This window comes from Myotis daubentonii, chromosome 11 (assembly GCF_963259705.1).
Source record: "Myotis daubentonii chromosome 11, mMyoDau2.1, whole genome shotgun sequence".
Taxonomy (NCBI): domain Eukaryota; kingdom Metazoa; phylum Chordata; class Mammalia; order Chiroptera; family Vespertilionidae; genus Myotis; species Myotis daubentonii.
The window spans coordinates 38,474,384-38,499,217 of NC_081850.1; the positions used below are offsets into that span (position 1 = coordinate 38,474,384).

A 24,834-nucleotide genomic window follows, 5' to 3' on the forward strand; every position below is an offset into this window, starting at 1 on the left:
GCTCTCTGAATGATAGACCAACCAGGAGAACTTTGAACATCACTTTCCTCTGTAAACATGGAGATGATAATTGCTACATTTAGGCAGGCCAGGCCTTGAGTGCCAAGCTCATAAAGGAAGCACTGGGAAAAGGTTCTTTATCTCTTTTGAAATTTTTGGAATCAATTTTTCCATTTTTTCAAACAAACCGGGTTAATGGTTTCTAATATATACCTTGGTTTTGGCTTGACACTTTCCCTGAGGAATCTTGCCTGAGGTCATATCACCAACTGGGGCTCCCAGGAATAGGTGGCTTAGCTAGTGCTGAGTAACTGATTGCTTTTCTAGTTGGCCAAATGTGCTGAAATGACTTCGGAGTCAGCCTACCTGCTATTTCTCTTTGCATTACTCCTTCCTTAGCTGGTGTACATTGAAGCCGAATGACTAAGTGGAACACTTATCCATTCATTAATATTTGGGGCTGTGACTTAGATTCTGACTTGAGTTGTGCGCCTTGGCACAGGAGTGTTTTAATGGTGGGTAACAATAACCTATTCCATTTCTGTCCTTGTAGGGTAATTCAAGTAATTTGATAAGAAAATTTTTGTGAAAGCACATGATATAGTACCTGTTAGATCTAAAGTTAGGGCATCATAATATGCTAATTCAGAACATTCTTACAAGCCTTTATTGTATCTAACTTCCTTAGAATAGCTATTCAAGTTGCACCCACAAAGTTGAAGGTCAGGTTTCTTTGTGTATTCAGGTGTGCTCACTAAGGTCCTCCAGATAAAATATGAAGATAGGCATATTTGACTTACTTATTGTGGTTGCTAATCTCCTGAGGTGGCCTCCAACAATTTCTCCCACTCTGTACAAACATGCCACAGCTCCTATCAAGGGGCAAAGGTTATCTGCCTGCCTTCTGAATCTGGGTTGGTCTTGTGACTGGCTTTGATCAATAAAATGTGGCAGAAGTGATGTTCTGGGACATCTGAATGTAGACACACTTAAGGAGACTGGTAGATACTACTTTCTGATTCTTGGACTGTAGTTGACATGCTGTGAGAAGCCAAAGACACATGAAGAGGGCATATGGAGGAGAACCAAGGCACTGTATTTGCCAGCTCCAACTGAGCTCCCAGACAACAGGCAAAACTGGTTGCCAACCATGGCCTTGAGCTATCTTAGATATTCCAGTCTAGTCAAATACCTGCATGCCTATAGCTGTGATGTCCCATGGAGCAGAAAAACCACCCAGCTGAACCCAGTCATCCCACAGAATAATCAAAGATAATAAAATGATTGTTATTTTAAGCCACTAACTTTTAAAGCACAGAAATAATTGAAACAACCTTCATGCCTCTAACTACCATGATTATAAGGCTACTTCTACCATTATTTGACCTATAAATAGGCTAGCATATATAATAAAAGGCCAATATGCAAATTGACCGAATGGTGGAACGACCAGTCGCTATGACGTGCACTGACCACTAGCAGACACTCAACGCAGGAGCTGCCCCCTGGTGATCAGTGTGCTCCCCATAGGAGCGCTGCTCATCCAGAAGCCCTGAGCCAGGCTCATGACTGGTGAGCACAGCAGTGGTGGTGGGAGCCTCTCCCACCTCCGCGACAGCGCTAAGGATATCCAACTGTTGGCTTAGGCTCGCTCCGGTCCCCATGGGGAGTAGGCCTATGCTGTCAGTTGGACATCCCCTGAGGGCTCCCAGACTGTGAGAGGACACAGGCCTGGCTGAGGACCCCCCCACCCCAGTGCACAAATTTTGTGCACCGGGCCTCCAGTTTATAATATTTATAATGACCTATTTGTCATTGCTAATCTATCAGGGATGCAAGCAGTTCAAACTTTTGGGACTAATGAGATAACAAAACAAGTGAGTGGTAAATATTTTCAAAATGTCATGGCTGTGGAATTTATATTTAATTTCCACATTCCTTTTATCCCATGTGTGTTAATGATAAGTCAATATTGCTGGCATTTCTCTTTATGTGAAAATTTATGTGGTTGTCATAAAATACCATTATTTATAATTACTTTGGTGGTGGTGTGGAGGGAGAGAAGGGTTCAGATTTTAGACATATTGAAAGGGATAGAAATTTACTTGATGACTGATTAATTATGAGGGTAAAGAAGACTCAAGGTTGATTCCCAAGCTTCTTGCTCAGGTAACTGGGGGTCACTGGGGCTATTTGTTGAGGAAGTTAAGATGGGAGGAAGAGCATGTCAAAAAATGGGTTGATATTTGAGACTGGAACAGGAGAGAGGTCACTGACTCAGACCAATTGCTAATTTAAGTATTCTAGCTAGTTCCTCTGCCTCCCCTGCAATCCATTCTCCACTATGCAGCTTGAATAACCCAATTAAAATGCAAAGAGAACCATGTCCTTCCACTATTTGATTATTATCCTTACAGTAATGTTTTTCCTTCTAGTGTTGATGACCACATACTATGTGTCTGAGTTAAGGCCTTTATGTGCCTTATTTAATTTAGTTCTCATTCTTTGAGAATGGATGCTGCAACTACAGTGGAGCCTTGACTTATGAGTATCCCGACTAACGAGTTTTTCGAGATACGAGCCGTCTCTCAGCCAATTTTTTTGCTTTGAGTTTGAGCTAAAATTCGGGTTATGAGCCAGCTTCAGATACCCCACCGCTAGTTGGCGCAGCGAACATCACAGTGAACGCCACAACATCAGCCCAGCATCACATGTCTCACTCGTTCACTTTTGATTTGACATATGAGGAATTTGAGTTACGAGCTCCAACACGGAACGAATTAAACTTGTAAGTCAAGGCCCCACTGTACCTCCATTGAAAAGGGCTCAGAGAGGTAAAGTCACTTTCTAAAAGCTCCAGAGCTGGGTTTCAAACTCCTGTCTTGTCTGTCTGACTGCAGTGTCTGTGTCCTTAACCACTATAGAACATTGCCCTTCATGCTTAAATGTATATAATGCTCCATATCCTTCAAAATACTTCCACATGCATTATCCATTATTCCTTTCCTCCATTTGGTAGGTATTTTCTCAATTGTATAGAGGAGGAAATCAAAGCAGAGAGAATTAAGGAATCCAAATTCCTCATTAATTAATTAATCCACCCATTTGTTCTATAAATATGTATGGAGCAGATACTAATAGGGAATTAAGATGCAGAAGGTTTAAGTGACTTGCTCAAGGCCGCATGACTGCTTAGTGGTAAACAAAGACTAGAATCTTTGGGTTCACAGTTCTGTGTTCTTGATGGGAGGGGAGAACTGCTTCCAAACTGCTAAGGTACTTAGCAAGGGCTTAGCTTGGATCAGGAGTAAAAGCAGCTTCAGTTTGTCCTCCATTATATCTTCCTTCTCTATCTCCTGGACACTAGCTCCTTAGATTTCTAAAACACAGGTGTGGCATTCAGCATCTGTGGCACACTGATCAGATTTGGTGTATGTGGCTTCATTCAGTAGGTAGAAGGAGGAGGAAATAGCAGGGATATTCATTTCAGCACAATATATTTTATTTTTAAATGATGAATGCTGTTAAGAATGAGACAGGCCCTAACCAGTTTGGCTCAGTGGATAGAGCATCGGCCTGTGGACTGCAAGGTCCCAGGTTTGATTCCGGTCAAGGGCATGTACCTTGGTTGCAGGCACATCCCCAGTAGGGGGTGTGCAGGAAGCAGCTGATCGATGTTTCTCTCATTGATGTTTCTGACTCTCTATCCCTCTCCCTTCCTCTCTGTAAAAAAATCAATAAAATATATTACAAAAAAAAAAAAAAAGAATGAGACAGAATTTCCCAGAGTGGATGTAAGCTCCCCCTTTCCTCCTACCACACACAGTCAGGTAGACCCCTTGGACCCCTGTGGCTAAATAAGTAATCTGGCTAAACAATGGCCCTCATCTTAAATAATAAATGCAGGGTCTGCTGTTGCCAGTGATGGGATTAATTCCAAATTAATTCTCTGCTTCTTTGAGTCACGTACTCAGATTCAGACTCTGAAGTGGGACCTTCTTGTTTGCAGAGTAGAGGTCATATTTCCTTGTTTTGGCTGCTGGGAAGCTGGGAGAGGAATTACCTTCTTCTCCTCCAGACAAAACAGAAAGGAAGCAATTGATCTTCAAAGTTCTTCCAGGTTTGAGAACTGTGATTCTGTGGGTTTTAGTGCATTGTCTTGTCATAGATTTACACAAGTTACCACTGGTGTTAGTGCGCGTGTAGGTATTTTAACAAGTACCATGGCTTTAATGATAACTTGAGTATCAGACTCCTCTTCCTTTCTCATCTTACAAAACATCTCTAGTTATTCTCTGCCTTACATCCATTAAAGATTAATGGGGGTGCATGTGGCAAATTGTGGGTAGTGCCGAGTGAAAGTAGTTGTCCAACTTCCAAGTGTCCTCACAGCATGGATTATCCTGGTGAGTTTATCAGAATCTTGTCTTCAGTTTTATATTTCCTTCCCTTTTATTCATGCTTCAGAATTTGACTGACTCATGAAGATTGATGTGCTCCTGAAACTCACAAAGAAATCCAGAATTCTAATAGTTAATTTATAATGAGAAAGAAAATGTTCAAGCACACCAGTCATGTCAGCCTAATAAAAGCATTCTCCTGTGGTTTAAATAAAAACATATAGGAAGCTAAACTATAATCAGAATGTTGTTCAGAGTGTTTGGCATCAGGGCAAGGGGAGTTAATTATATGATTATGATAATCAATGATCCCAGACTCTGGTTGCCTGGTTATAATAGCCAGGATACTTTCAGTTGTAGGTGACAGACATACAATTAAAATTATCTTGGGCCAAAAGAAGAGTTTGTTTAAAAATTACCGAATACCGTTCTGGGAAATTCCATGGACGAGTTGGTTTTCAAAGACTACCTGAATCAGGACTAGAAATCCTCCAGGGTTCTCTCCCTGTTGTCTTCATTCCCTCCTTCTGCAGGTAAGGATGTTACATCCCATGGTTCTCATCCCAGGAGAGTGACTGGCCCTTTTCCATTGGTATCTCTGAAGAAGTCCCACTTGAGAGCCCGGCTGCCTGTGGGCTGGAGGCTGATGTTTGGACCTATACGCTATAGGTAGGGATGGAGTAGTAAGCAGCACCATGAGGCACAGGCTTGCTCCTGGTGGCTCCAGGCAATGAATGGAAGTCATTGTTGGCTGCCATTTGCTGGTTGGAACACTGATGTTGATGTAATCCATCTCTGCTCCCAGAACCAGAGCAGTCTGTTTATGAGCCAGGACATCTCTTCCCCAGGAAGATGCCTCCCTCACTTTTCTGACCTTGGGCTTTCCTGAGTTTCTCTGAAGGCCATTTCTCTTCTGATGGACTTGTTATTTTCTTATATTCTCTATTCAGCTATAGCTTTAAGCTGATATCTAAGAGGAAAATTTATGTTGATTTTTAAAATATTTTTATTCTCAAAAGACCATCTTATTTCAAACTTGATGAAACATATCACTTAAAGATTGTTGCTCTGTTCTGCAGATTTGAAAGGGGGGGGAGGGTGCTAATCATAAAGAGTTTATAAGTAACTGACTGAAAGTCATTCAGTATTTAAATTGTTGGAGCATCGTCCTGTACCAAAAGGTTGTGGGTTCAATTCCCAGTCAGGCCAGTCAGGGCACATACTTAGGCTTGGGGCCCAATCCCCAGGTGGGGCATGAATGAAAGGCAACCAATCAATGTTTCTCTCTCTCATCTATGTTGCGCTCTCTCTCTCTCCCCCCCTATACCTCTTTCTCTAAAATCAATAAAAGATATCCTTGGATGAGGATTAAAAAATAAATAACTGAATATTTTAATTTCCACTATTTACTTTGTTCTCATTGTAAATCTATATCTCTTTATATCTAATTTTATTGCTTATTATTCATTCAATGTTTTTCAATGCCTACCTTGTATCAGGCTCTGTGCTGGGAGATGATAATAAGATAGGGAGAAGGGCCTGAGCATGGATGGAATGGGTTTCTGCCTACTTTAAGTGAGCAGAGAGATGCCCAATGCTGCCTTGCAAGTTGGCCTGCCCAAAGCAAACTGTGATATTTAACTGATAATCATATCATTGGAGTCATAACTTTGGAAAAGAAAAGATAGGCAAATAAGTTCATTGTCATCTATTAATACTTAAACATCTTAAGATTATGGAATATTTTCTTTATATTTCCATGTTAAGATTATTAAATATTTATATATAAATACTATTCAAACTCCCATTTATCTACTCATTACCTGATTATAAATGTAAGTTAACATCTTTACAAAATTTGCTTTATATTTTTTAGAGAAAAATTTATAATAACTTACATAGCCATCAATATATTCACTCTATTGTTGGACATTACCTTCCAGATTTTCACCATTACACATGAGGTTGCATTGACTCTCCTTATACATTTCTCCTCGAGTATATATGCAAGGATTTCTCTATACTCAGAAACAGAATTTCTGGGTATTAAGATATATGCACCTTCAATTTAGCAAGGCACTGCCACCAGTAGTGTATAAATATACACATTATTTCATATCCTTAAAAATATTCTTAATTTTTACCAATCTTATGGGTATGAAATGGTACCTCATTGTTGTTTTACTTTGCATTTCACTAATCACTGAATTGATCTTAAAATATTTACTAGCCTTCTGGTTTCTTTTAATGTGAATTGACTGTTTATAGGCTTTGTCCATTTTTCTATGGGATTTTGTCTTTCATGATTTCATTAATAATGTTTATTCTGGGTATTAATCTTGTTTTGATTAATTTTATGATTTTTCTACTCTATGGCTTCTCTTCTAACTGTTTAAGCTGTCTTTTGATCAATAGAAGTTTTAAATTATAGTTTAATCAAAACATATATAATGTCAGACTGTAAATATTTTAGAAATTACATATATGTGTATATATACATATGTAACATACTAGAGGCCCAGTGCATGAAATTCGTGCATGGGGGTGGGGGGGGTCCCTCAGCCCAGCCTGCACCGTCTCTAATCTGGGACCCCTCAGGGGATGTCCGACTGCAATCCGGGACGGCTGACTCTTAACCACTCGCCTGCCTACCTGCCTGATTGCCCCTAACCACCTCTGCCTGCCGGCCTGATCACCCCTAGCTGCTTCCCTGCCAGCCTGGTTGCCCCCTAACTGCCCCCGCCCCCTCCGGCCTGGTCGCCCCTAACTGCCTCTGCCTGCCGGCCTGATCATCCCCTAACTGCTTCCCTGCCGTCCTGGTTGCCCCTAACCGCCTCTGCCTTGGCCCCCGCCACCTTGGCTTTGGAAGGATGTCTGGACTAATTAGCATATTACCCTTTTATTAGTATAGATATTGATTGAGTCATAAACAAGGGAGTTATTTTATGTCCTTCAATAAATTTTGTATTTTTTCATAAATATCTTATAAGTCTTGTTACATATATTGCTATAGGAATTTTAGAAATTTTATTGCAATTATAAATGGGATTTTTCCACTTAGTCATGCTTTCTAATTTCTTATTGCTGATCTATGAGTATACTATTTTTGTGTATTGATCTTATATCAAACAACCGTCCTGAAACTTGCCTGATGTTATGATTCAAAGATTCTCTTAGATTTTTAGATGTAGACAGTTTTATTATCTGTGGACAATGAAAATTTTGTTTCTTCCATTCCAATTATTATACTAATGATTCTTTTTCTTGTTTTACTACCTTTGCTAGAATGTCTAGTGCATTGCTGAATAGAAAAGCTGATAGAGGACTTCTCTGACCAGGAATGTTTCTGGGGAGGAGTTTCATCAGCTTAGTTTTTATTCTTATTTACTGTTTTCTTCTCATAGTAATGTTGCCTTTTTTTTTTTTTTTTTTTTTTTTACATTTTAAGTATGTTTAATTTTCCTGGCCTAGAAACAATCAGGTAAATTCGGGGGGGGGGGGGGGGGGCGAATAAGAAGTTTGGACCATTTCCTCAATATTTTAGTTCAAGAGTGCCCTCTTCTGTTAGAACAGTGAAGTGAACTTTATTTCATTAATGACTTTTTTTAATTATTATTCTTTTTTTTGGAGGAGCAGTGGTTTTAGGACCCTTAATTTCTGGGCTTGATTTCTTATTTTTCTTTATTTTGCCAGTTGTCCCCACCCCCGCTTCCTTGGAATCATTGCACACCAAGGCTGCCATTGTGGTCTTGCATACTTTCCAAGCCTCTTTCTTAAAAGCCAATGTTCAAATCCTCTAGTCTCAGACTTGGTCTCAGTTTTTTCCCATCAGAGAAGGATGCTCTATTTCTGGGTCCATGTTCTCTGTGTCCCATCCCCACTGGAGAGTTGCCACTCTTTCCTCTCTTCCATGTAATCTCTGCCCGATTTTGCTCCAGCTTGGGCTCGGATCTAACTCTACCAATTCTGGATTGTTCTCCTCACTACATTAAACTGAAGTTTGTAGACTTTTCTGGCCTCTGTTATGCTGCATGCATGGAAAATTGTGTGATTTTATTTGCATTGCTGTTGATATGTATAGTTTTGGAGGATGTATGTAGAAATTTAGATTTAAGGAACTGAAGGATCTAGGAATGTTTTACAGTCCTCCTCTAAGCCTGTGGAATTATCATTTTATCTTTGTGATTCTGTCATTTTTTGCTTTACATATTTTATGTGTTGTTGAGTATGTCCTATATTCTTGGTGACTTATTCCTTTAATCAGTAGGTAATGATTAGCAAATCTTTATAATTAATAGTTTTGGGTTAATATTTGTATGATATATCTTTTATATTCTTTTGCTTTCAAACTTTACTTGAAAATAATTCTAGTTATAAAATAGAATCAGACTGCATAACACAATTTGTAGTTCAATTTAAGTCTGAGAAAGTACTTTCCCTGATGGGCTTTACCCCTTTACTTTCATTGTGATTGCAAAGACATTTAATTTTATGATTTTAATTTGTCTGGCAAGCAGAAATTGATTTTTCCTTTCTGGTATTCACAGTTCCTGCTTTGTATTAGATTGGCCTCTTTGGGGGGAAAAAAGTCCTATTTGCTGGTTTGAAAGTTACACTTCTAATTTTTGTTCTTTTAGTTTCCAGTACCCAAACTTTAGTGTGCATCAAAATCACCTAGAGGGCCGTGAAAACACAGATTGCTGGGCCCACCCTCAGAATTTCTGATTCCGTAGATCTCGAGTGGGACTGAAGTAGTCACACACTGCTTAACAACAAGGACACACTCTGAGAAATGCATCATTAGGCGATTTCATTGTTGTGCAAAGATGGTGGAGTGTATTTACTTAAACCTGGATGGTGTAGCCCACTGCACACCGAGGCTGTACGATATAGCCTATTGCTCCTAAGCTACAAACATAGAATGCAGGCCTGTTCTTGTACAAAATAACATGAGGTTAAATCGAGCACAAAAGAAAATGATGCAGTCATGAGGTGTATGAGTCTGCTGACCGACTTAACATGGCATATTGCTTTACAGAAAACTTTTTATTCTAGCAGAAAGAATATACTTTAAAATAGCGATAAAAAGTATAGCTTATAAATACACAAACCAGTAACGTGGTCATTTATTATCATTCTCAAATATTATGTGCTCTACATAATTGTATGTGCTATACTCCTATACACCAGCAGTTCAGTAGGTTTGTTCACACCAGCATCACCACACACATGAGTAATGTGTTGCACTACAATGTTATGATGACTACAACACCACAAGGCAATAGGAGTTTTTTAGCTCCATTTTAATCTTATGAAACCCCTGTCGTATATTTGGTCCATCATTGACTGAAACACCATTATGCGGCACATGACAGTATTTGCATTTCTTTAACAAGCTACTGCTCTGGAAACCACTTCTTGTCAGGAATTGGTGATTATCACCAGGTAGAATCTGGGACACTTCAGTTTGCAGGCTGATGCTCTAGCCACTGAGCCAACCCGGCTAGGGCTGGAATTCTTTATTTGTTGGATTATGTTACTTTCCCACCAGCTCGGCCATGCATTGAAATGTTTCAGTTTTTCTGTACCCAATATTTTTAGATGTGCAATTACCAGTGGAGTTTCTTTGACCATCTCATTTCATAATATTCTCAGGACAGAGAATTAGGACTTTAATTTCTCATTGGAAAATAATTTCCTCCCAAACCCCACCCTCAGTTTCAAACAGGAAGAAACTTTCTGGCAAGTTTCCCTGGACTGGTTACTGTAGTTTTTTGGTCTCTATTATATGGAGACTCCTGGCTGTAAGAGTTTAGCAATTTGCCTTCTGTGAAATCCCCAAGACCACGTCTTCTGCTCTTTGACATGCAGTTCAAACTGCAGTCCTGTCCTTGGGACATCAGCTTATGGCTTCCCATTCTAATGAGTGTGTTCTTCATTTCCAACATTTCAAGTGTTCCCTTTTGAGCCTGGCTGTGCTTCTACACTGTGGGGAGCGAAGGTGTATTTCATCTGCATTTCTGTGTGTTTAATGGGGGGAGGTTGGAGAAGCTATGTTATCTCCGTCCTCGTGGTTGTCTGCTATTACCTTTTCAGTTGTCATCCAGCAGAGAACATGGGGCATAGGATCAAAAAGAGTTGAGGGGCAGAAAATGGGTGGTAAAGTGAGTCCCAAAAGTCCAGAATGCACCCAAGCTCAGGTAATAATTTAAAGTCATTGGCATTGGTAGCATATCATTAGCACAGGAGAGTAGTGGGTGGTGCTCAGTTGGAAGTAATGGAGGAAGGGCCTCCTGCTGGTGATAGGCAACACTGAAAACAAGGCTGAGACAGTGTGGGTTTTAAAATTTTTATGGGGGCCAGTTCTTCTTGAAATGGTTTTATTTTATGTGACGTATACACCACTAAAACATTTAAATATGTTTGTTTTTTAAGTCATTCTTTTCTCAGATACTGACTTTCCCTCTTAGGTGTGCATTGACGACATATGCTGAAAACTACACTCCACCATATAATTATCAGCTACTTGTGAGTATAAGAGGGCTGTGAAGCCACATTCTAATACTTGTTTATGTACATAAAATGGTTCTGCACATCTAGTGTAAATAGTCAAGCTTGGGAAGAGAGGACAATTGCTGAGATTTATGATGTTTTATATTTCTTTAGAGATATTTTCTATTTGAGGGAGTCAATAGAATGTTTTATTGTTATGATTTATTTTTAGATGTTTATAGATTTCAGGGAGAAAATATTGTAGTGTCCAAAACATATTAGTTACTTTCTTCTTCATCTTGTTTTATTATCTCTGTCCCTGAATTTAATTTATCTGGAATAAGAACCTGCCTTTCTATTCATTTGTATTGCATTGACACATAAAAGTAAGTGGCTTAATTTAGCTCTGGGAAATGTGTATGTTGATAATATATGTCCAGTTTATTACTTTAATATATTTGTACTTAAAAAATTATACAACAGAAACAGAACAAGGCTGCATCTTATTAGGCTTGTCTATTAACCAGTGTAATAGATAAGGTACTTGATTATTGAAAAAGAGAAGAAAATTTTTATCTTTATTTTAAGATAGTATGATTACCTTCTTAGGAAAACCAAGATATTAAACTGAGAATTAAATAAGACCATTTAGTAAGTGAGTAAATACAAATTAGCATATGAAAAACAGTATCTTTCCTTCACATCAGCACTAACTGGTTAGTAAACTATAAAAGAAAAAGCATACAAATTACTATAGCAACACAAATTTAAAATACTTTCATCAGGAAAAGCTTAGATTAGTAAAGATCAATAAGGATGTGGTAGATTGTCTCTAAGATGGCTGGCCTTCTGTTGGTGCTGGCCACTTTCCCAGCAAGATGTGAATGTCTCTTTGCCTTTTGAATCTGGACTATCGGGCTTTTGATTTGATCAATAGAACATGGCAAAAGTGACCCTGTGCCAGATGTAGGCCTAGCTTATAAAAAGACTGCTTTCAAATCTCTTGGAGCCCTGAGCTACCTCAAGAGAAATCCAGGCTCCTGGGCTAGAGGGCGAGGCCATGAGGAGAAACACTACTGAGCTTGGCTGAGGAATGAAGAAGCCATCTCGGACATTCAGCCGACCTGAGCCTGGACTCCCACTCCAGCTGCCATCCGACTGCAACCCATGAAAGATTCCAGCCATTAATTTTTAAAAATATTCACTCAGAGGTAAATAGAGCTCTCAAATAAAAGGGAATAACTACCATTTTAGAGGACTGGAAAACTAAATTAATTAAAATTAAATTTATACATTTAATACGCAGTGGGGTGAAGATGGGGTGAGATTTTTTTTAAAATCCTCACCTGAGGATATATTTATTAATGCATTTTAGAGAGAGGGGGAGGAGGAGGAACTGATCAACTGCCTCGAGTATGCACCCAACCAGGGATCAGACTCACAACCTAGATATATGCCCTGACTGGGAATCAAACCCACTACCTTTTTGGTGTATGGAATGATGCTCTGACCAACTGAGCCAACCTGCCAGGACAAGATGGGTTATTTTATCTGTTGCCAGGCAAATTGTAAATTATTTTAATCTTTCTGGAAAGGAATTTGGCAGTATGTATCAAGATACTATTTGATCTAATAATTTTCCTTCTAAGAAATTTCCCCAAAGGAAAATAATTTAAAATGCAGAGATACTAGTCACTGGATTATTTATAATGGCTAAACTTGGAAAATGCTTAATGTTTTAGTATTAGAAATAGTACTAATTGAATGTGCTATAGTCATATAATGAGGTTATTGTATCCTTTATAACATGAAAGATAGCTCTTAGTGTCTTGATAAATCTTCATTTAAGGCAGTGGTTCTCAACCTTCCTAATGCCGCGACCCTTTAATACAGTTCCTCATGTTGTGGTGACCCCCCACCATAAAATTATTTTCGTTGCTACTTCATAACTGTAATTTTGCTACTGTTATGAATCGTAATGTAAATATCTGATATGCAGGATGTATTTTCATTGTTACAAATTGAACATAATTAAAGCATAGTGATTAATCACAAAAACAATATGTAATTATATATGTGTTTTCCGATGTCTTAGGCGACCCCTGTGAAAGGCTCGTTTGACCCCCAAAGGGGTCGCGACCCACAGGTTGAGAACCGATGATTTAAGGTTAAGAAAAACATTAGTATGCAAAATTGAACATATATTTTATCTAAACTATGTAAAACATAGAAGAAAAAAATGAAAAAACTGTCAAAATGCTACTAAACTTGGTCATTTTCTTCATCTCTACACTTTTTATCCTGATTTTTATAATCAGAAAACACACAAAGAAACAAATACGTTACTTAAAAATGCAATTCAGGCCTGTTTCCTTATATACATGGAATTTGGTTCCATCTCTAAACAAAATGAAGTTGAAGACATAATTACAAACTCACAAAGCCTCAAGGACGAATTTTCCATAGGCAGAAATTTAAGGGTGTATTTATTCTCTGAGTGCATAAGCCTTTAGCCATTGTGTTACATACTTATGGTTTTAATTTTTTCAGCATTATTTCTAATATTTCTCCATTGCTTATTTCCACATTAATAGCACAACATGCCATGGCAGTTGTTTGGCTTTAGTTAGAGTTTTGTTCATTCACTTCCAAGCCAAAGTAATTGATTTTGAGACATGTTTTTAGCACTGCTTTTTAGCACCCCTATTTAATGAATTACATTCTTATAGAATATAAAAATATTTTAAATTATAAGTGGGTGGCTAAATAACAGCAGAATAGTAACTGAGGTTATCTTGCATATAAATAAGTATCTATATATATAAAAGCCTAAGTGACTGGCCTACCGACCGGCCGGTAGGTATGACATGCACTGACCACCAGGAGTCAGATGCTTAACACAGGAGTGGAAACCACAGGCATGGAAACATGGTACAGACTGATGAATCTCAGAGGGAAGAGGGGAGGGGGAGGGTGGGAAGAGATTAAGCAAAGATCTTATATGCATACTAGAGGCCCGGTGCATGGATTCATGCACCTGTGGGGTCCCTCGACCTGGCCTCTCCAACATCCTCCGAGGAGTCCCGGATTGTGAGTGGGCACAGGCCAAGCCAAGGGACCCCACCAGTGCATGAACCCGTGCACCGAGCCTCTAGTATACTTCATAAAATACTAATATTTTTTTTCATGCTAGGCATTTTACCATATGGCCTTAGCATAAATAGTTCACCATTCACTCAGGCTACCACTTTTGCAATTATAGAATCTTAAAATATCTGGATTCATACTACTTCAAATTTTGTGCATGAATTGAAACTTTTATCAATTTTTATATGATGGGCTCTTACATTTGCTTAAATGCATATTTGCATAAAGTGGGACAGCATTGTGGGAAACTTAAAGAAAATGCAACTTATCATACCAGAACTCTAGACATAAGGAAATACAGAATATGTGAAAGTTAAGGAATTATTTCCAAGGAGAGAAATGAATAAGAATTGCAAGCTACACCTTCAGAACTCTACTTCTTGCACTGGGTACTTTTTATGGCTCACCCAATTTCAGTGAAAGATACTGTCTTTTAAAAGCTTCCCCTTCCTTTTCCCAAAGAATCAAGAGAGGAAAAGATTCAGAGAAGGTAGGTTGGAGGACTGGTCCATGGCTGGCTGTGTTGTAGGTTACGTGAGCCTTTAGGACAGGGGACAAGTCTTTGGCCCCACCCTTCCTTCCTGCTGTCTGGTAGTTTGATTTCCAGCACCCATATTTAGAAGTTAGCCAACCCTGTTATTGCTAATATTCTTGAAATTATTGCCAATAAATGAATAAGTGTTATTACACAAAACTAAAGCATATTATACTCATTTTTTTCCTGGGAAGTACTTTTTGTCCTCTATACTCTATTTTAAGCAAAATTTTCTGCATATTAGGTACCAAAGGTTTCTGCCTCGAGATGTTTTTTGGATGTTATATTATCACCATCATTTCCTGGTTAGCTAGGAGTTTCCATCATTTAATATAGTTAGCTTTTCAAAAGCACTTTTCTGCACTTTTTCAGTGTGGTAAAATACACATAATATAAAATGTACTATTTTAACCCTTTTTCAGTATAGTTACATTGATGTTATATTTATTTTTAAAAATTCTAAAAGAAATGAAAACATTACTAGTATTGTCAGACTCCGAAAGTCATGTGGGCCCTAGGCATTGGGCCTTTCCTGTGCTTCATGCATGGCTTGTGGGCCCAGCCAGGACCTTCTGGAAGTTTAACACCTGCCTAACCGGGACTTGTTCAATTTGATTGGCTGGTGGTGTATTGATTGAGAAATACTCTGAGTATCATCCCAAACAAAAATGCATCTTAGATAGGAGTTGGAAGTGGGCAGCATCATTAGGAGCCCTTTATTGTTCAATTCAGCTCATTCACATGAAAGAAACTCCCCTAAGCTTGGAGTTGCCTTTACTTTTCTGCCTCCTTAAGAAGGGCTTTGCCAAACTTCTGCCCTGAAGTTTAACTAGGTAATGTTCCGGCCCTGTGATGTGTCTTCACAGGACTTCCACAACTTCACCCAGTTATTTGGAACACAATACGATTTGCCTTATTGATTACCCTCAGTAATGTGGGTGGGCCTTGTCCATTCAGTTGATGGTAGCCTTAAGAGCGAAAACCTGAGGTTTCTTGGAGAAGGAATCCTGCCTCAACAGTTGTAATATAGAAATTCTGCCTAAGTTTCTAGTCTTACATTCATGTGAGCCAGTTCCTCAAAATCTCTCTCTCTCTCTCTCTCTCTCTCTCTCTCTCTCTCTCTCTCTCATCTTCACTGGTATAGACAGAAAGGTATTCATGAGCTCTCTGGCTCTCAAATTCTACTATTTGATTTGATTCTCTTTTATTGATCCTGTCTCTTTCATTAATCCTGTCCCATCCTAATAGCCATTTATTTATGACCAAGTAATCTTTTTGATTAAGGATTTTGGCAGACATTGAAATCAAGTCTGCTTTAAAATTAGAAATAAATATTATAACTTCTGCTCATCTCGTGTATCACCAACAATTGAGAAATGATGCATATCTATTTTCAGAAAACTCAGTTCTTGATTATTTTGGTATTGTGTCCTTTTAGTAAAAAGAACCCTATTTTTTCTGTAATTATATTGGCTTCTGAAGTTAAGTAACCATGGTCTCCTTTCTGGTTAAGTCATAAAGTTCAGTTCTACTCCAGGGAACTTAAGATAGTGGGAGACTTCATTTTCTTCTTTTTTATCTTTAATTTCTACAGTGAACATATTTGACTTTTGTAATGGAGACAAAAAAATTTATTTATTTATTTATTTTTTCAATGTTTCTTTTTTTTTTCTTTTTTTTTAATTAAATCTTTATTGTTCAGATTATTACATTTGTTCCTCTTTTTTCTTCCCCCCATAACTCCCCTCCTCCCAGTTCCCGCCCCACCGTCTGCCCTCACTCCCCACCCACTGTCCTCATCCATAGGTGCACGATTTTTGTCCAGTCTCTTCCCACATCTCCCACACCCCTTTCCTCCCCAAGAATAGTCAGTCCATTCCCTTTCTATGTCCCTGATTCTATTATAATCACCAGTTCATTCTGTTCATCAGATTATTTATTCACTTGATTCTTAGATTCACTTGTTGATAGATGCATATTTGTTGTTCATAATTTGTATCTTTACCTTTTTCTTCCTCTTCCTCTTCTTAAAGGATACCTTTCAGCATTTCATATAATACTGGTTTGGTGGTGATGAACTCCTTTAGCTTTTCCTTATCTGTGAAGCTCTTTATCTGACCTTCAATTCTGAATGATAGCTTTGCTGGATAAAGTAATCTTGGTTGTAGGTTCTTGGTATTCATCACTTTGAATATTTCTTGCCACTCCCTTCTGGCCTGCAAAGTTTCTGTTGAGAAATCAGCTGACAGTCGTATGGGTATTCCCTTGTAGGTAACTGAGTTTCTTTCTCTTGCTGTTTTTAAGATTCTCTCTTTATCTTTTGCTCTTGGCATTTTAATTATGATGTGTCTTGGTGTGGTCCTCTTTGGATTCCTTTTGTTTGGGGTTCTCCGCGCTTCTTGGACCTGTAAGTCCATTTCTTTCACCAGGTGGGGGAAGTTTTCTGTCATTATTTCTTAAAATAGGTTTTCAATATCTTGCTCTCTCTCATCTTCTGGCACCCCTATAATTCTGATGTTGGTACGCTTGAAGCTGTCCCAGAGGCTCCTTACACTATCCTCGCATTTTTGGATTCTTTTTTCATTTTGCTTTTCCGGTTGGATGTTTTTTGCTTCCTCGCATTTCAAATCATTGACTTGATTCTTGCGCTCCTCTGGTCTGCTGTCGGGCGTCTGTATAATATTCGTTATTTCAGTCCGTGTATGCTTAATTTCTAGTTGGTTCCCCAATATAAGATCGAGGGTCTTTTAGTTTTCGTGTAGATCTCATTAAGTTTATCGGCAGCTTCTAAACAGTTCTTGAGAGACCTTAAAAGTGTGGTTCTGAACTCTATATCTTCCATTGACAATTTTGTCCTGTTTCTTTGTCTCCGCATTTTGTTATGCTTCCTTGGTGCACCCCCTAGTGGTCTTTGTTCGCAGTCTTATAGTTAAATCTTGATTGTTGTAGCTAATTCCAGGGAGGGTTTGACCTCCAGGCCAAGTGGCTATGAGAATCAGCTGTGTCAGCAGTGAGAGAACTTCTGTCCTCTAGGGAGGTGCTAATCTAGCCTTTGCCTGAGGCTATCCGGCAGATGCCTCTGTGCAGGGCTTGGGTAGGGCGGGTCGCACAGGATCAACAGGGTGGGCCGGAGAGAGCAGTTATGGCGGCTCTCAGTCCTGTCCCCAGGGGCTCTGCCTCTCTGAGTCCCAGCACCCGCTGCAAAGCTCGGAGAGAAAGCTGCATTCGCTCTGACCAAAGCCAGACAGTCCCGCTTCTCCCGTTTGAGTCTGGGTCCCTAAAGACTCGCCTGTATCTGGTGCTCAGAGTCTGCGACTCCCTCCCGATTGAAAACAACAACCGTGCCCTCCGCCGCCAGCCCGCTCCGCGCACTCCGCACCTCAGAATTTGACTTCAGCACTGCGCCTCCTCTGAGTGTCCGTGTGCGTTTCTCTTTCCTCCTAGTTGTAGGACTTCCACTCAGCCAGCGTTCCTGTGGTTCTGGGTGATGTCCCTTCCATTTTTTGGTTTCACTTTTGAAGTAGTTGTTCAAAGCAGCAAACTCCGGCGTTAACCTATGCCGCCATCTTGGTTCTCTCGAGACAAAAAAATTTAAATTGAGAACTCTAAGACTCAAATTTTTACCTAAGTGCACCATTACACATATAAAACCGTTGCAGGTGTCCTCACATAATATAGACTGAGAAATAAGAAGAATGATATTTATTTTTATGTGATTAAAATGATATGGCCAATAAAAATTTATTCATTAGAAGGAAAAAAATTAGTCAATAGCTAAGGTTCAGTAGTATATTGCTTAGTTTTTTATGCTTGCCATTACTAGAGAGTGTGTAATATTGTCAGCTTATTTTGTGAAATGTTTGTTCATGTAGATCCCCATATTTTTCTTTGAGATGAAAACTTACTGTATTGACTAGACTCATTAATGACATCAATGTTTACATTTAAACTCACAGCCTAGACTTCCTTGCACTCCCTATGACTATTTTCCTTCTGTTGAATACCTGCATTTGTTACAAGCACTTTTTTTTGGTAAAATTATATCAAATAAAAAAGGATAATGAATGTTTCTTAAATATGTAACAAAATATATATAATTATTTATATATTTAATATTGCTATATTTGACAATTACTCTTATGTTTGTAACTAAATCATCAGGAGAGAAAAAAATGCCCAATAGAAATGACATCACTTTATAAGTAGTGAAGGAGATGAATGAAGGGATCTGTCTGAGATTCCTATGCCCTATGATCCCAGGGTTGATAAAGTAGATTTAGCTGTAAGGGAATTTTTCTTTTCCTCCCACATTACTCTGCATGTGTGCTTAGAAGACAACCTTATTACGGGAAGACGGGTCTTTAGTCAAATGCATATAAGTGCTAAAGAATTTTATACACGATGTATACTGAAAATAATGAAACGAAATATCACTGCAATCTACTATTATGTCTACTTTCATTCCAGCCAATGTGACATTCACATTAATAAGTTTGCTGCCTAAAATGCCTTTTCAAGAGTAACTGGAGAACTCTAAACGAGCATACTTATAGGCTTGCTAGGGTAGAATGGTCTTTGTTGCATGAATGCCAGGTGGCTAATAGCTGTCTGTAATGGTGGACGCAAGGTTAGTTCACAGTGACTGATTTGGCCAGGAAACATAACCCATTATGCATTTTTATGGATGATCTGGATGGAGGAATTGAGCTATGCTTTTAAATTATCTTATAATAGTAAATTAGACAGAGTTACTGATATTCCAGAAGGCAGGCCTAAAATGGAAAATGACCTTGAAAATAAAACTATCAAAAAATAAAAGGTCCTAAAGAAAAAGCAATGAAATTAAATAAGAATAACCAGAGAAAAGTCCCCTGGAAATTGGGAAAAGCTGGGTGAATATTGGGTATCTTTTGACTAAAAAATAGCAATATAATTTTATTCTGGAAAAAAAGAAGGTTTGGGAAATAATGGTGCCTTGTGTAAGAATATAACACTCAAGGAGTGATGGGGATGGGGTGAGGAGGGATTGGGTATCTAACAGTACAATAGATACCTATAACTTAAAGATACATGGATACATTTTACTGATATAAATGGTAAAACCATATTCTATTTGTCCTTCAAAATGAAGGAAGGTCAATTGGGGGCCCTATTGACCAAGAGGACCCTCCTGTAACATCCTAACCCGCCTTTCTATGACATGTTAAAAAGAAGAAAGAAAAAAAAAAGAGAAGAAAAGGAAGAAGAACATGTTCTTAACCTTAAGGCAGTAATTTTCTTGTTGCACCTTAGTGGTTTCTGATTCTGCAGGGCCTGTTGCCCTCAGTGCCCAGTGTTCCTTTATCTGACGCTCCTTTTTTTTTTTTTTTTGCATCTTTTATCAGAGCGTTTCATTCAACTTTCTTTCTTTTTAAAAATATATTTTTTATTGACTTCAGAGAGGAAGGGAAAGGGAGAGATAGAAACATCAGTGATGAGAGAGAATCATCTGCTTCCTGCACACCCCCTACTGGGGATCAAGCCCACAACCCAGGCATGTGTCCTGACCAGGAATCAAACCAGTGACCTCCTGGTTCATGGATCAATGCTCAACCACTGAATCATGCAGGCCAGGCCATTCAACGGTAGACCCTCCCTAAAACAGTACCCTTAGAGTTGATGAGAGATTGATCCTTACTGTTGGTTATGTTTTGTCAGGTTTTGCTCTCTCTGAAGCTTCTTTAGAAGTGGGCATTTGTTGGCTACTACTGCATTCTTCAATCTCCCTCTCCCTTCAGAATCTATGACATTGCAACACACTCCATATCTCTCCTTCTGTGTCCTTCAAAGTATTCCCAAGATTTGGATCCCAGAACCATGCTTATCTCATTTTCTACAATCTCAGAGAATTCATCTACTCCATGGCTCCCTGACCATCACTTTTTGGGGGAAACATTTTTATCCAATTTCAAATTTACAGGAAAGTTGCAAAAATAGCACAAGGAGCTCCCATATAATCTTGACTCAGAGTCACCAATTGTTTACCATTAGGCTGGAGACACTGTGGTACTTTACCTCTAAATAATTCATGCTTTTCCTAAGAACAGGATTTTATAGCTATGGTAAAGTGTTCAACCTCAGGAAAGTTGATGCAGTTTAATTATGTCATCCACAGTCTATATTCAAATATAATTCATGATCCCAATAATGTTCTTTATAGCTATTTTTCCCAGTCAGTGATCACTGCTGTGCATAGGGCACAGACCTCCCTCCAGGCCATCTGTTCCACAGCACTGCCTTCCAAATAAAGATTTTGTGCTGATGTCATCTCTAATTAAAAATGTCTAAAATCTGACTCATCTCCTCCTCCTGAAACAAGCTCTCCCCATCTCCATGTCTGTCTTATTCTTTTTAATAGTGTTACCTCTCCCATAGGTTTGAGGCTATGGAACATCTCTGATTCTTTACCCACTTAGCCAGGGAAGTCCTCTACCTTTCTCCTCTGAAATGTCTCCTCCAGTTTGGCTCTGCACAGCTGAGCTACCTGTTCCCAGGTACCCTCGTCTCCCTGGAGGGCTCAGGAAAGCTTGCAGTGACGGTTCTATCATAAATGAACTTTGTCAGAACTCAGGGTCTCTGAAGCACCAGAATAATGGACCAGCCAACAGATTCTGTGGTACTTCAAAAATCTGTCTCTGTACACAGTTGCTAAACACTTCTTCCCACTCCCACTAAATTGATGTTGAGTAAACATTTCATTATTAGGTTAGGATGCTGAAAATAGAGCAACTTACATATGCATAGGAAAGAATGTGCCTGATCACTGGCCTTGTTCCCAAGCCCACCACCAGAGGGAAAACACACACTCTTCAAGCCATTTAAAGATTAGCCTGATTGTAGTCCTACAAGAAGTGTTTAATCTCCCTTGAAAAACTCTTAGAGATCCTTTCCCATCCCCTCTTTGTAGTAAAGAGCTACCAGAGCAGAGCTGAGACTGCTACCTGTAAAAAAACCAAAAACCTGCTTGTAAGGTTGGCCTTTGGTTGGCATCTAGAAACTTGGCTTTCCAGGTAAGATTCTCTAATAAGAATGGCTCACTGTGCCTAAAATGTGCAAAAAATATGGTTTATGCTGAACACCTGCTTTCCTTCTGCAAGTCTGGAATTTTGGTATCAAGGCAGAGGGTGCCTATGTGACCAGCCTCCCACAAAAATTTTGTCCGCTGAGTTTCTAACGAGCTTCCCCAGTAGAGAGCATTTCACAACTCATTGCTGGGGTATTAAGTGCATCCTGTGTGACTCACTGGGAAAGGACTCTTGGAAGTTTGCACCTGGTTTCGTCTGGACTTCAGTTTGCATGCCTTTTCCCTTTGCTCATTTTGCTTTGTGTCCATTTGCTGTAATAAATCATAGCCCCTAGTACCACTATATGTTGAATCTTGTGAGTCCTCCTAGCAAGTCATTGAATCTAAGGGTAGCCTTGGGAACCTCAACACTCCCTATTTTTCTCCCTGTGGCAGATTGTTATTGTCCCAAAATGGCTGCAACATACCTGCCACCTCACATGCCCTTGCAGTGTGATTTTAATGAAGAGGCAGAATCTGTATTACTTCCCCTGCAATTGGGTGAACTGTGACTGTGGTGTGAGTGGAGCTTGTGACTTCTGAGGTCAGGTGATAAAAAGCTCCTGGTTCTCTTTGTGCCGCCCTCAATCTCAGACCCAGTTATCATGCCATGAAGAAGCCCCAGTATGTACCTGAGGGAGCCTGTGAGGTTGTTCCAGGCAACGGCCCTAGCTGGGGTCCCAGCAGACAGCCAACATCAACTACCAATGGGAATGAGAGAGGTTTCCAGTGTAGGTCCTAAGTTACCCCCAGCATTCAAGACTTTTAGCTGAGACCCCAGACACTGTGGAGCAGAGATGCTGTCTTTGATGTACCTTTTCCAAATTCCTGACCCAAAGAATCTAAAAATGGCCATTGTTTCTCATGCTACGTGTAGGTTGACTTGTTACACAGCAGTAATAACTGCAACTCTCCTGAAGGGAGTGCCCAGGTATATGGAGAGAGGGATACAATTTAGTATCCTGATGCGGGGGGGAAGAATAGGGTATTTTTGAGTGGCATTTTTTGTGCCTGTTCTGGTCTCTGGGATGATATACCTAGTCCACCTGGTTGCTCTTTTCTTTGCTGGCGTTAGTCGCTCTGATCTGTGGACTTTGTTAACTGTCATTCTTTTCTATTTCTCTTGCTTTCTCTTTGGACTTCGTTGTAACCCTCATAGCATGTTTGGGATTACTCAGCCTTATTCCCACTCCCACAGATATTGTTGGCCCCACAGAAACCTTCTCTGACTCCCATTCATTCCCAGATCCAATTCTGAAACTGAGAGCTGAACCTCCTCTGCAGACTTGCAGTTACTTCAGGGTCTTGTTTATGCCCTAAGACACCAAAAGTGGCTCAGGATTGATGACTCTCAGCGTCTCCGTCTGCCTGACAATGCTGCTCTACCAGCTTGGGTATGTGCCCCAGGCAAATGAAAGGGCAGCCTGATATGTGTTTTGTTTCAAGAGTTCTCATGAGAGGTGGAAGCCAGGAGAAGACACCACATACCTTTCTGCCATTATTCTCATTTATTTAATACTAGAGGCCTGGTGCATGCACCAGTGGGGTCCCTCAGCCTGGCCTGTGGGGCTGAAACCAGCTCTCTGACATACCCCAAGGGGTACCGGATTGCGAGAGGGTGGTTCTTGGGTGACACACCCTGGAATCTGACTCCCTCCTCTGTGGTTCTGGGTGCGTCTCTCGAAAACCACCGCTGCCAAGTGACTGTAGCTCAGCAGCTCCTGCGTTGAGCATCTTGTGGTCAGTGCGCAGCATAGCTATTGACTGGTTGATTAAGCTTTTATGTATATAGACTGGAGGCCCGATGAATGAAATTAGCAGAAGAGTAGGCCTTCTTTCCCCTGGCTGCCGGCTCCGGCTTCCCTCTGGCACCCAGGACCCAGACTTCCCTCGCAGCCCTGGCTTCATCCAGAAGGTCATCCAAAAGGACATCCGGTCTAATTAGCATATTATGCTTTTATTATTATAGATACTTCTCTGTGTCCAAGCCAAAGAGACTCTACCTGATTAAAGTCTAGGTAGGGATGGGTACATTAGGAAACTGTTTCTGCTATCCTTTTCCCTTATTTTCTTCCTACAATTCTCCAGACTCTTCCTTATATTCCTGCTCTTTTTTCCAGCTCTTGTTGAAGCCTTATAGGCAAAGCATATTTTTCTTCACATTTGAAAAACTCTATGAGCTGATTCTTCCAGGTTTGGTCATTGATATTCTGAAGTCCATAAGTCTATGAGTTGGATTGCAAGGTGTGTGTGTGTGTGTGTGTGTGTGTGTGTGTGTGTGTCTGGGTGCCCATGATCCAGTGAAGTTGACATAGAAAATTAGACATCACGGACATTCAGAAAGCCAAGAGACATATGAAAACATGCTCAAAGTCACTAATCATCCGAGAGATGCAAATCAAAACAACAATGAGGTACCATCTCACACCTGTCAGACTGGCTATCATCAACAAATCAACAAACGACAAGTGCTGGAGAGGATGTGGAGAAAAAGGAACACTTGTGCACTGCTGGTGGGAATGCAGACTGGTGCAGCCACTATCGAAGACAGTATGGAGTTTCCTTAAAAAACTGAAAATGGAAATCCCATTTGACCCTGTGATCCCACTTCTAGGAATATATCCCAAGAAACCGGAAACACCAATCAGAAAGGATATATGCACCCCTATGTTCATAGCAGCACAATTCACCATAGCTAAGATCTGGAAACAGCCTAAGTGCCCATCAGTAGATGAATGGATTAGAAAACTGTGGTACATCTACACGATGGAATACTATGCTGCTGTAAAAAGGAAGGAACTCTTACCATTTGCAACGTCATGGATGGAACTGGAGAGCATTATGCTAAGTGAAATAAGCCAGTCAATAAAGGAAAAATACCACATGATCTCACTCATTCATGGACAATAGAGACCATTATAAACTTTTGAACAATAATAGATACAGAGGCAGAGCTGCCTCAAACAGATTGTCAAACTGCAGCAGGAAGGCCGGGGAGGGTTGGGGGGCAGGAGGTAGGGGGGTAAGAGATCAACTAAAGGACTTGTATGCATGTATATAAGCATAACCAATGGACATAAGACACTGGGTGATAGGGGATGCTAGGGGACTGTCTAGGGCGGGGGGATAAAATGGACACATATGTAATACCCTTTGTA

General features: G+C 39.8%; 1 protein-coding gene across 3 annotated transcripts in view; it reads left to right on the forward strand.

Moving 5' to 3' along the window:
* CFAP95 (cilia and flagella associated protein 95) overlaps positions 1–24,834 on the forward strand; it is a 119,659-nt gene that overhangs the window by 40,671 nt on the left and 54,154 nt on the right. For all 3 annotated transcript variants that reach the window (XR_009447614.1, XM_059656871.1, XM_059656870.1), the window contains exon 5: positions 10,871–10,928. Coding sequence is in view for 2 of the 3 variants with exons in the window: in XM_059656871.1 (XP_059512854.1) it covers positions 10,871–10,928 (58 nt within the window). In the remaining variant the exon portion in view is untranslated. The remainder of the gene's footprint in view (positions 1–10,870; positions 10,929–24,834) is intronic.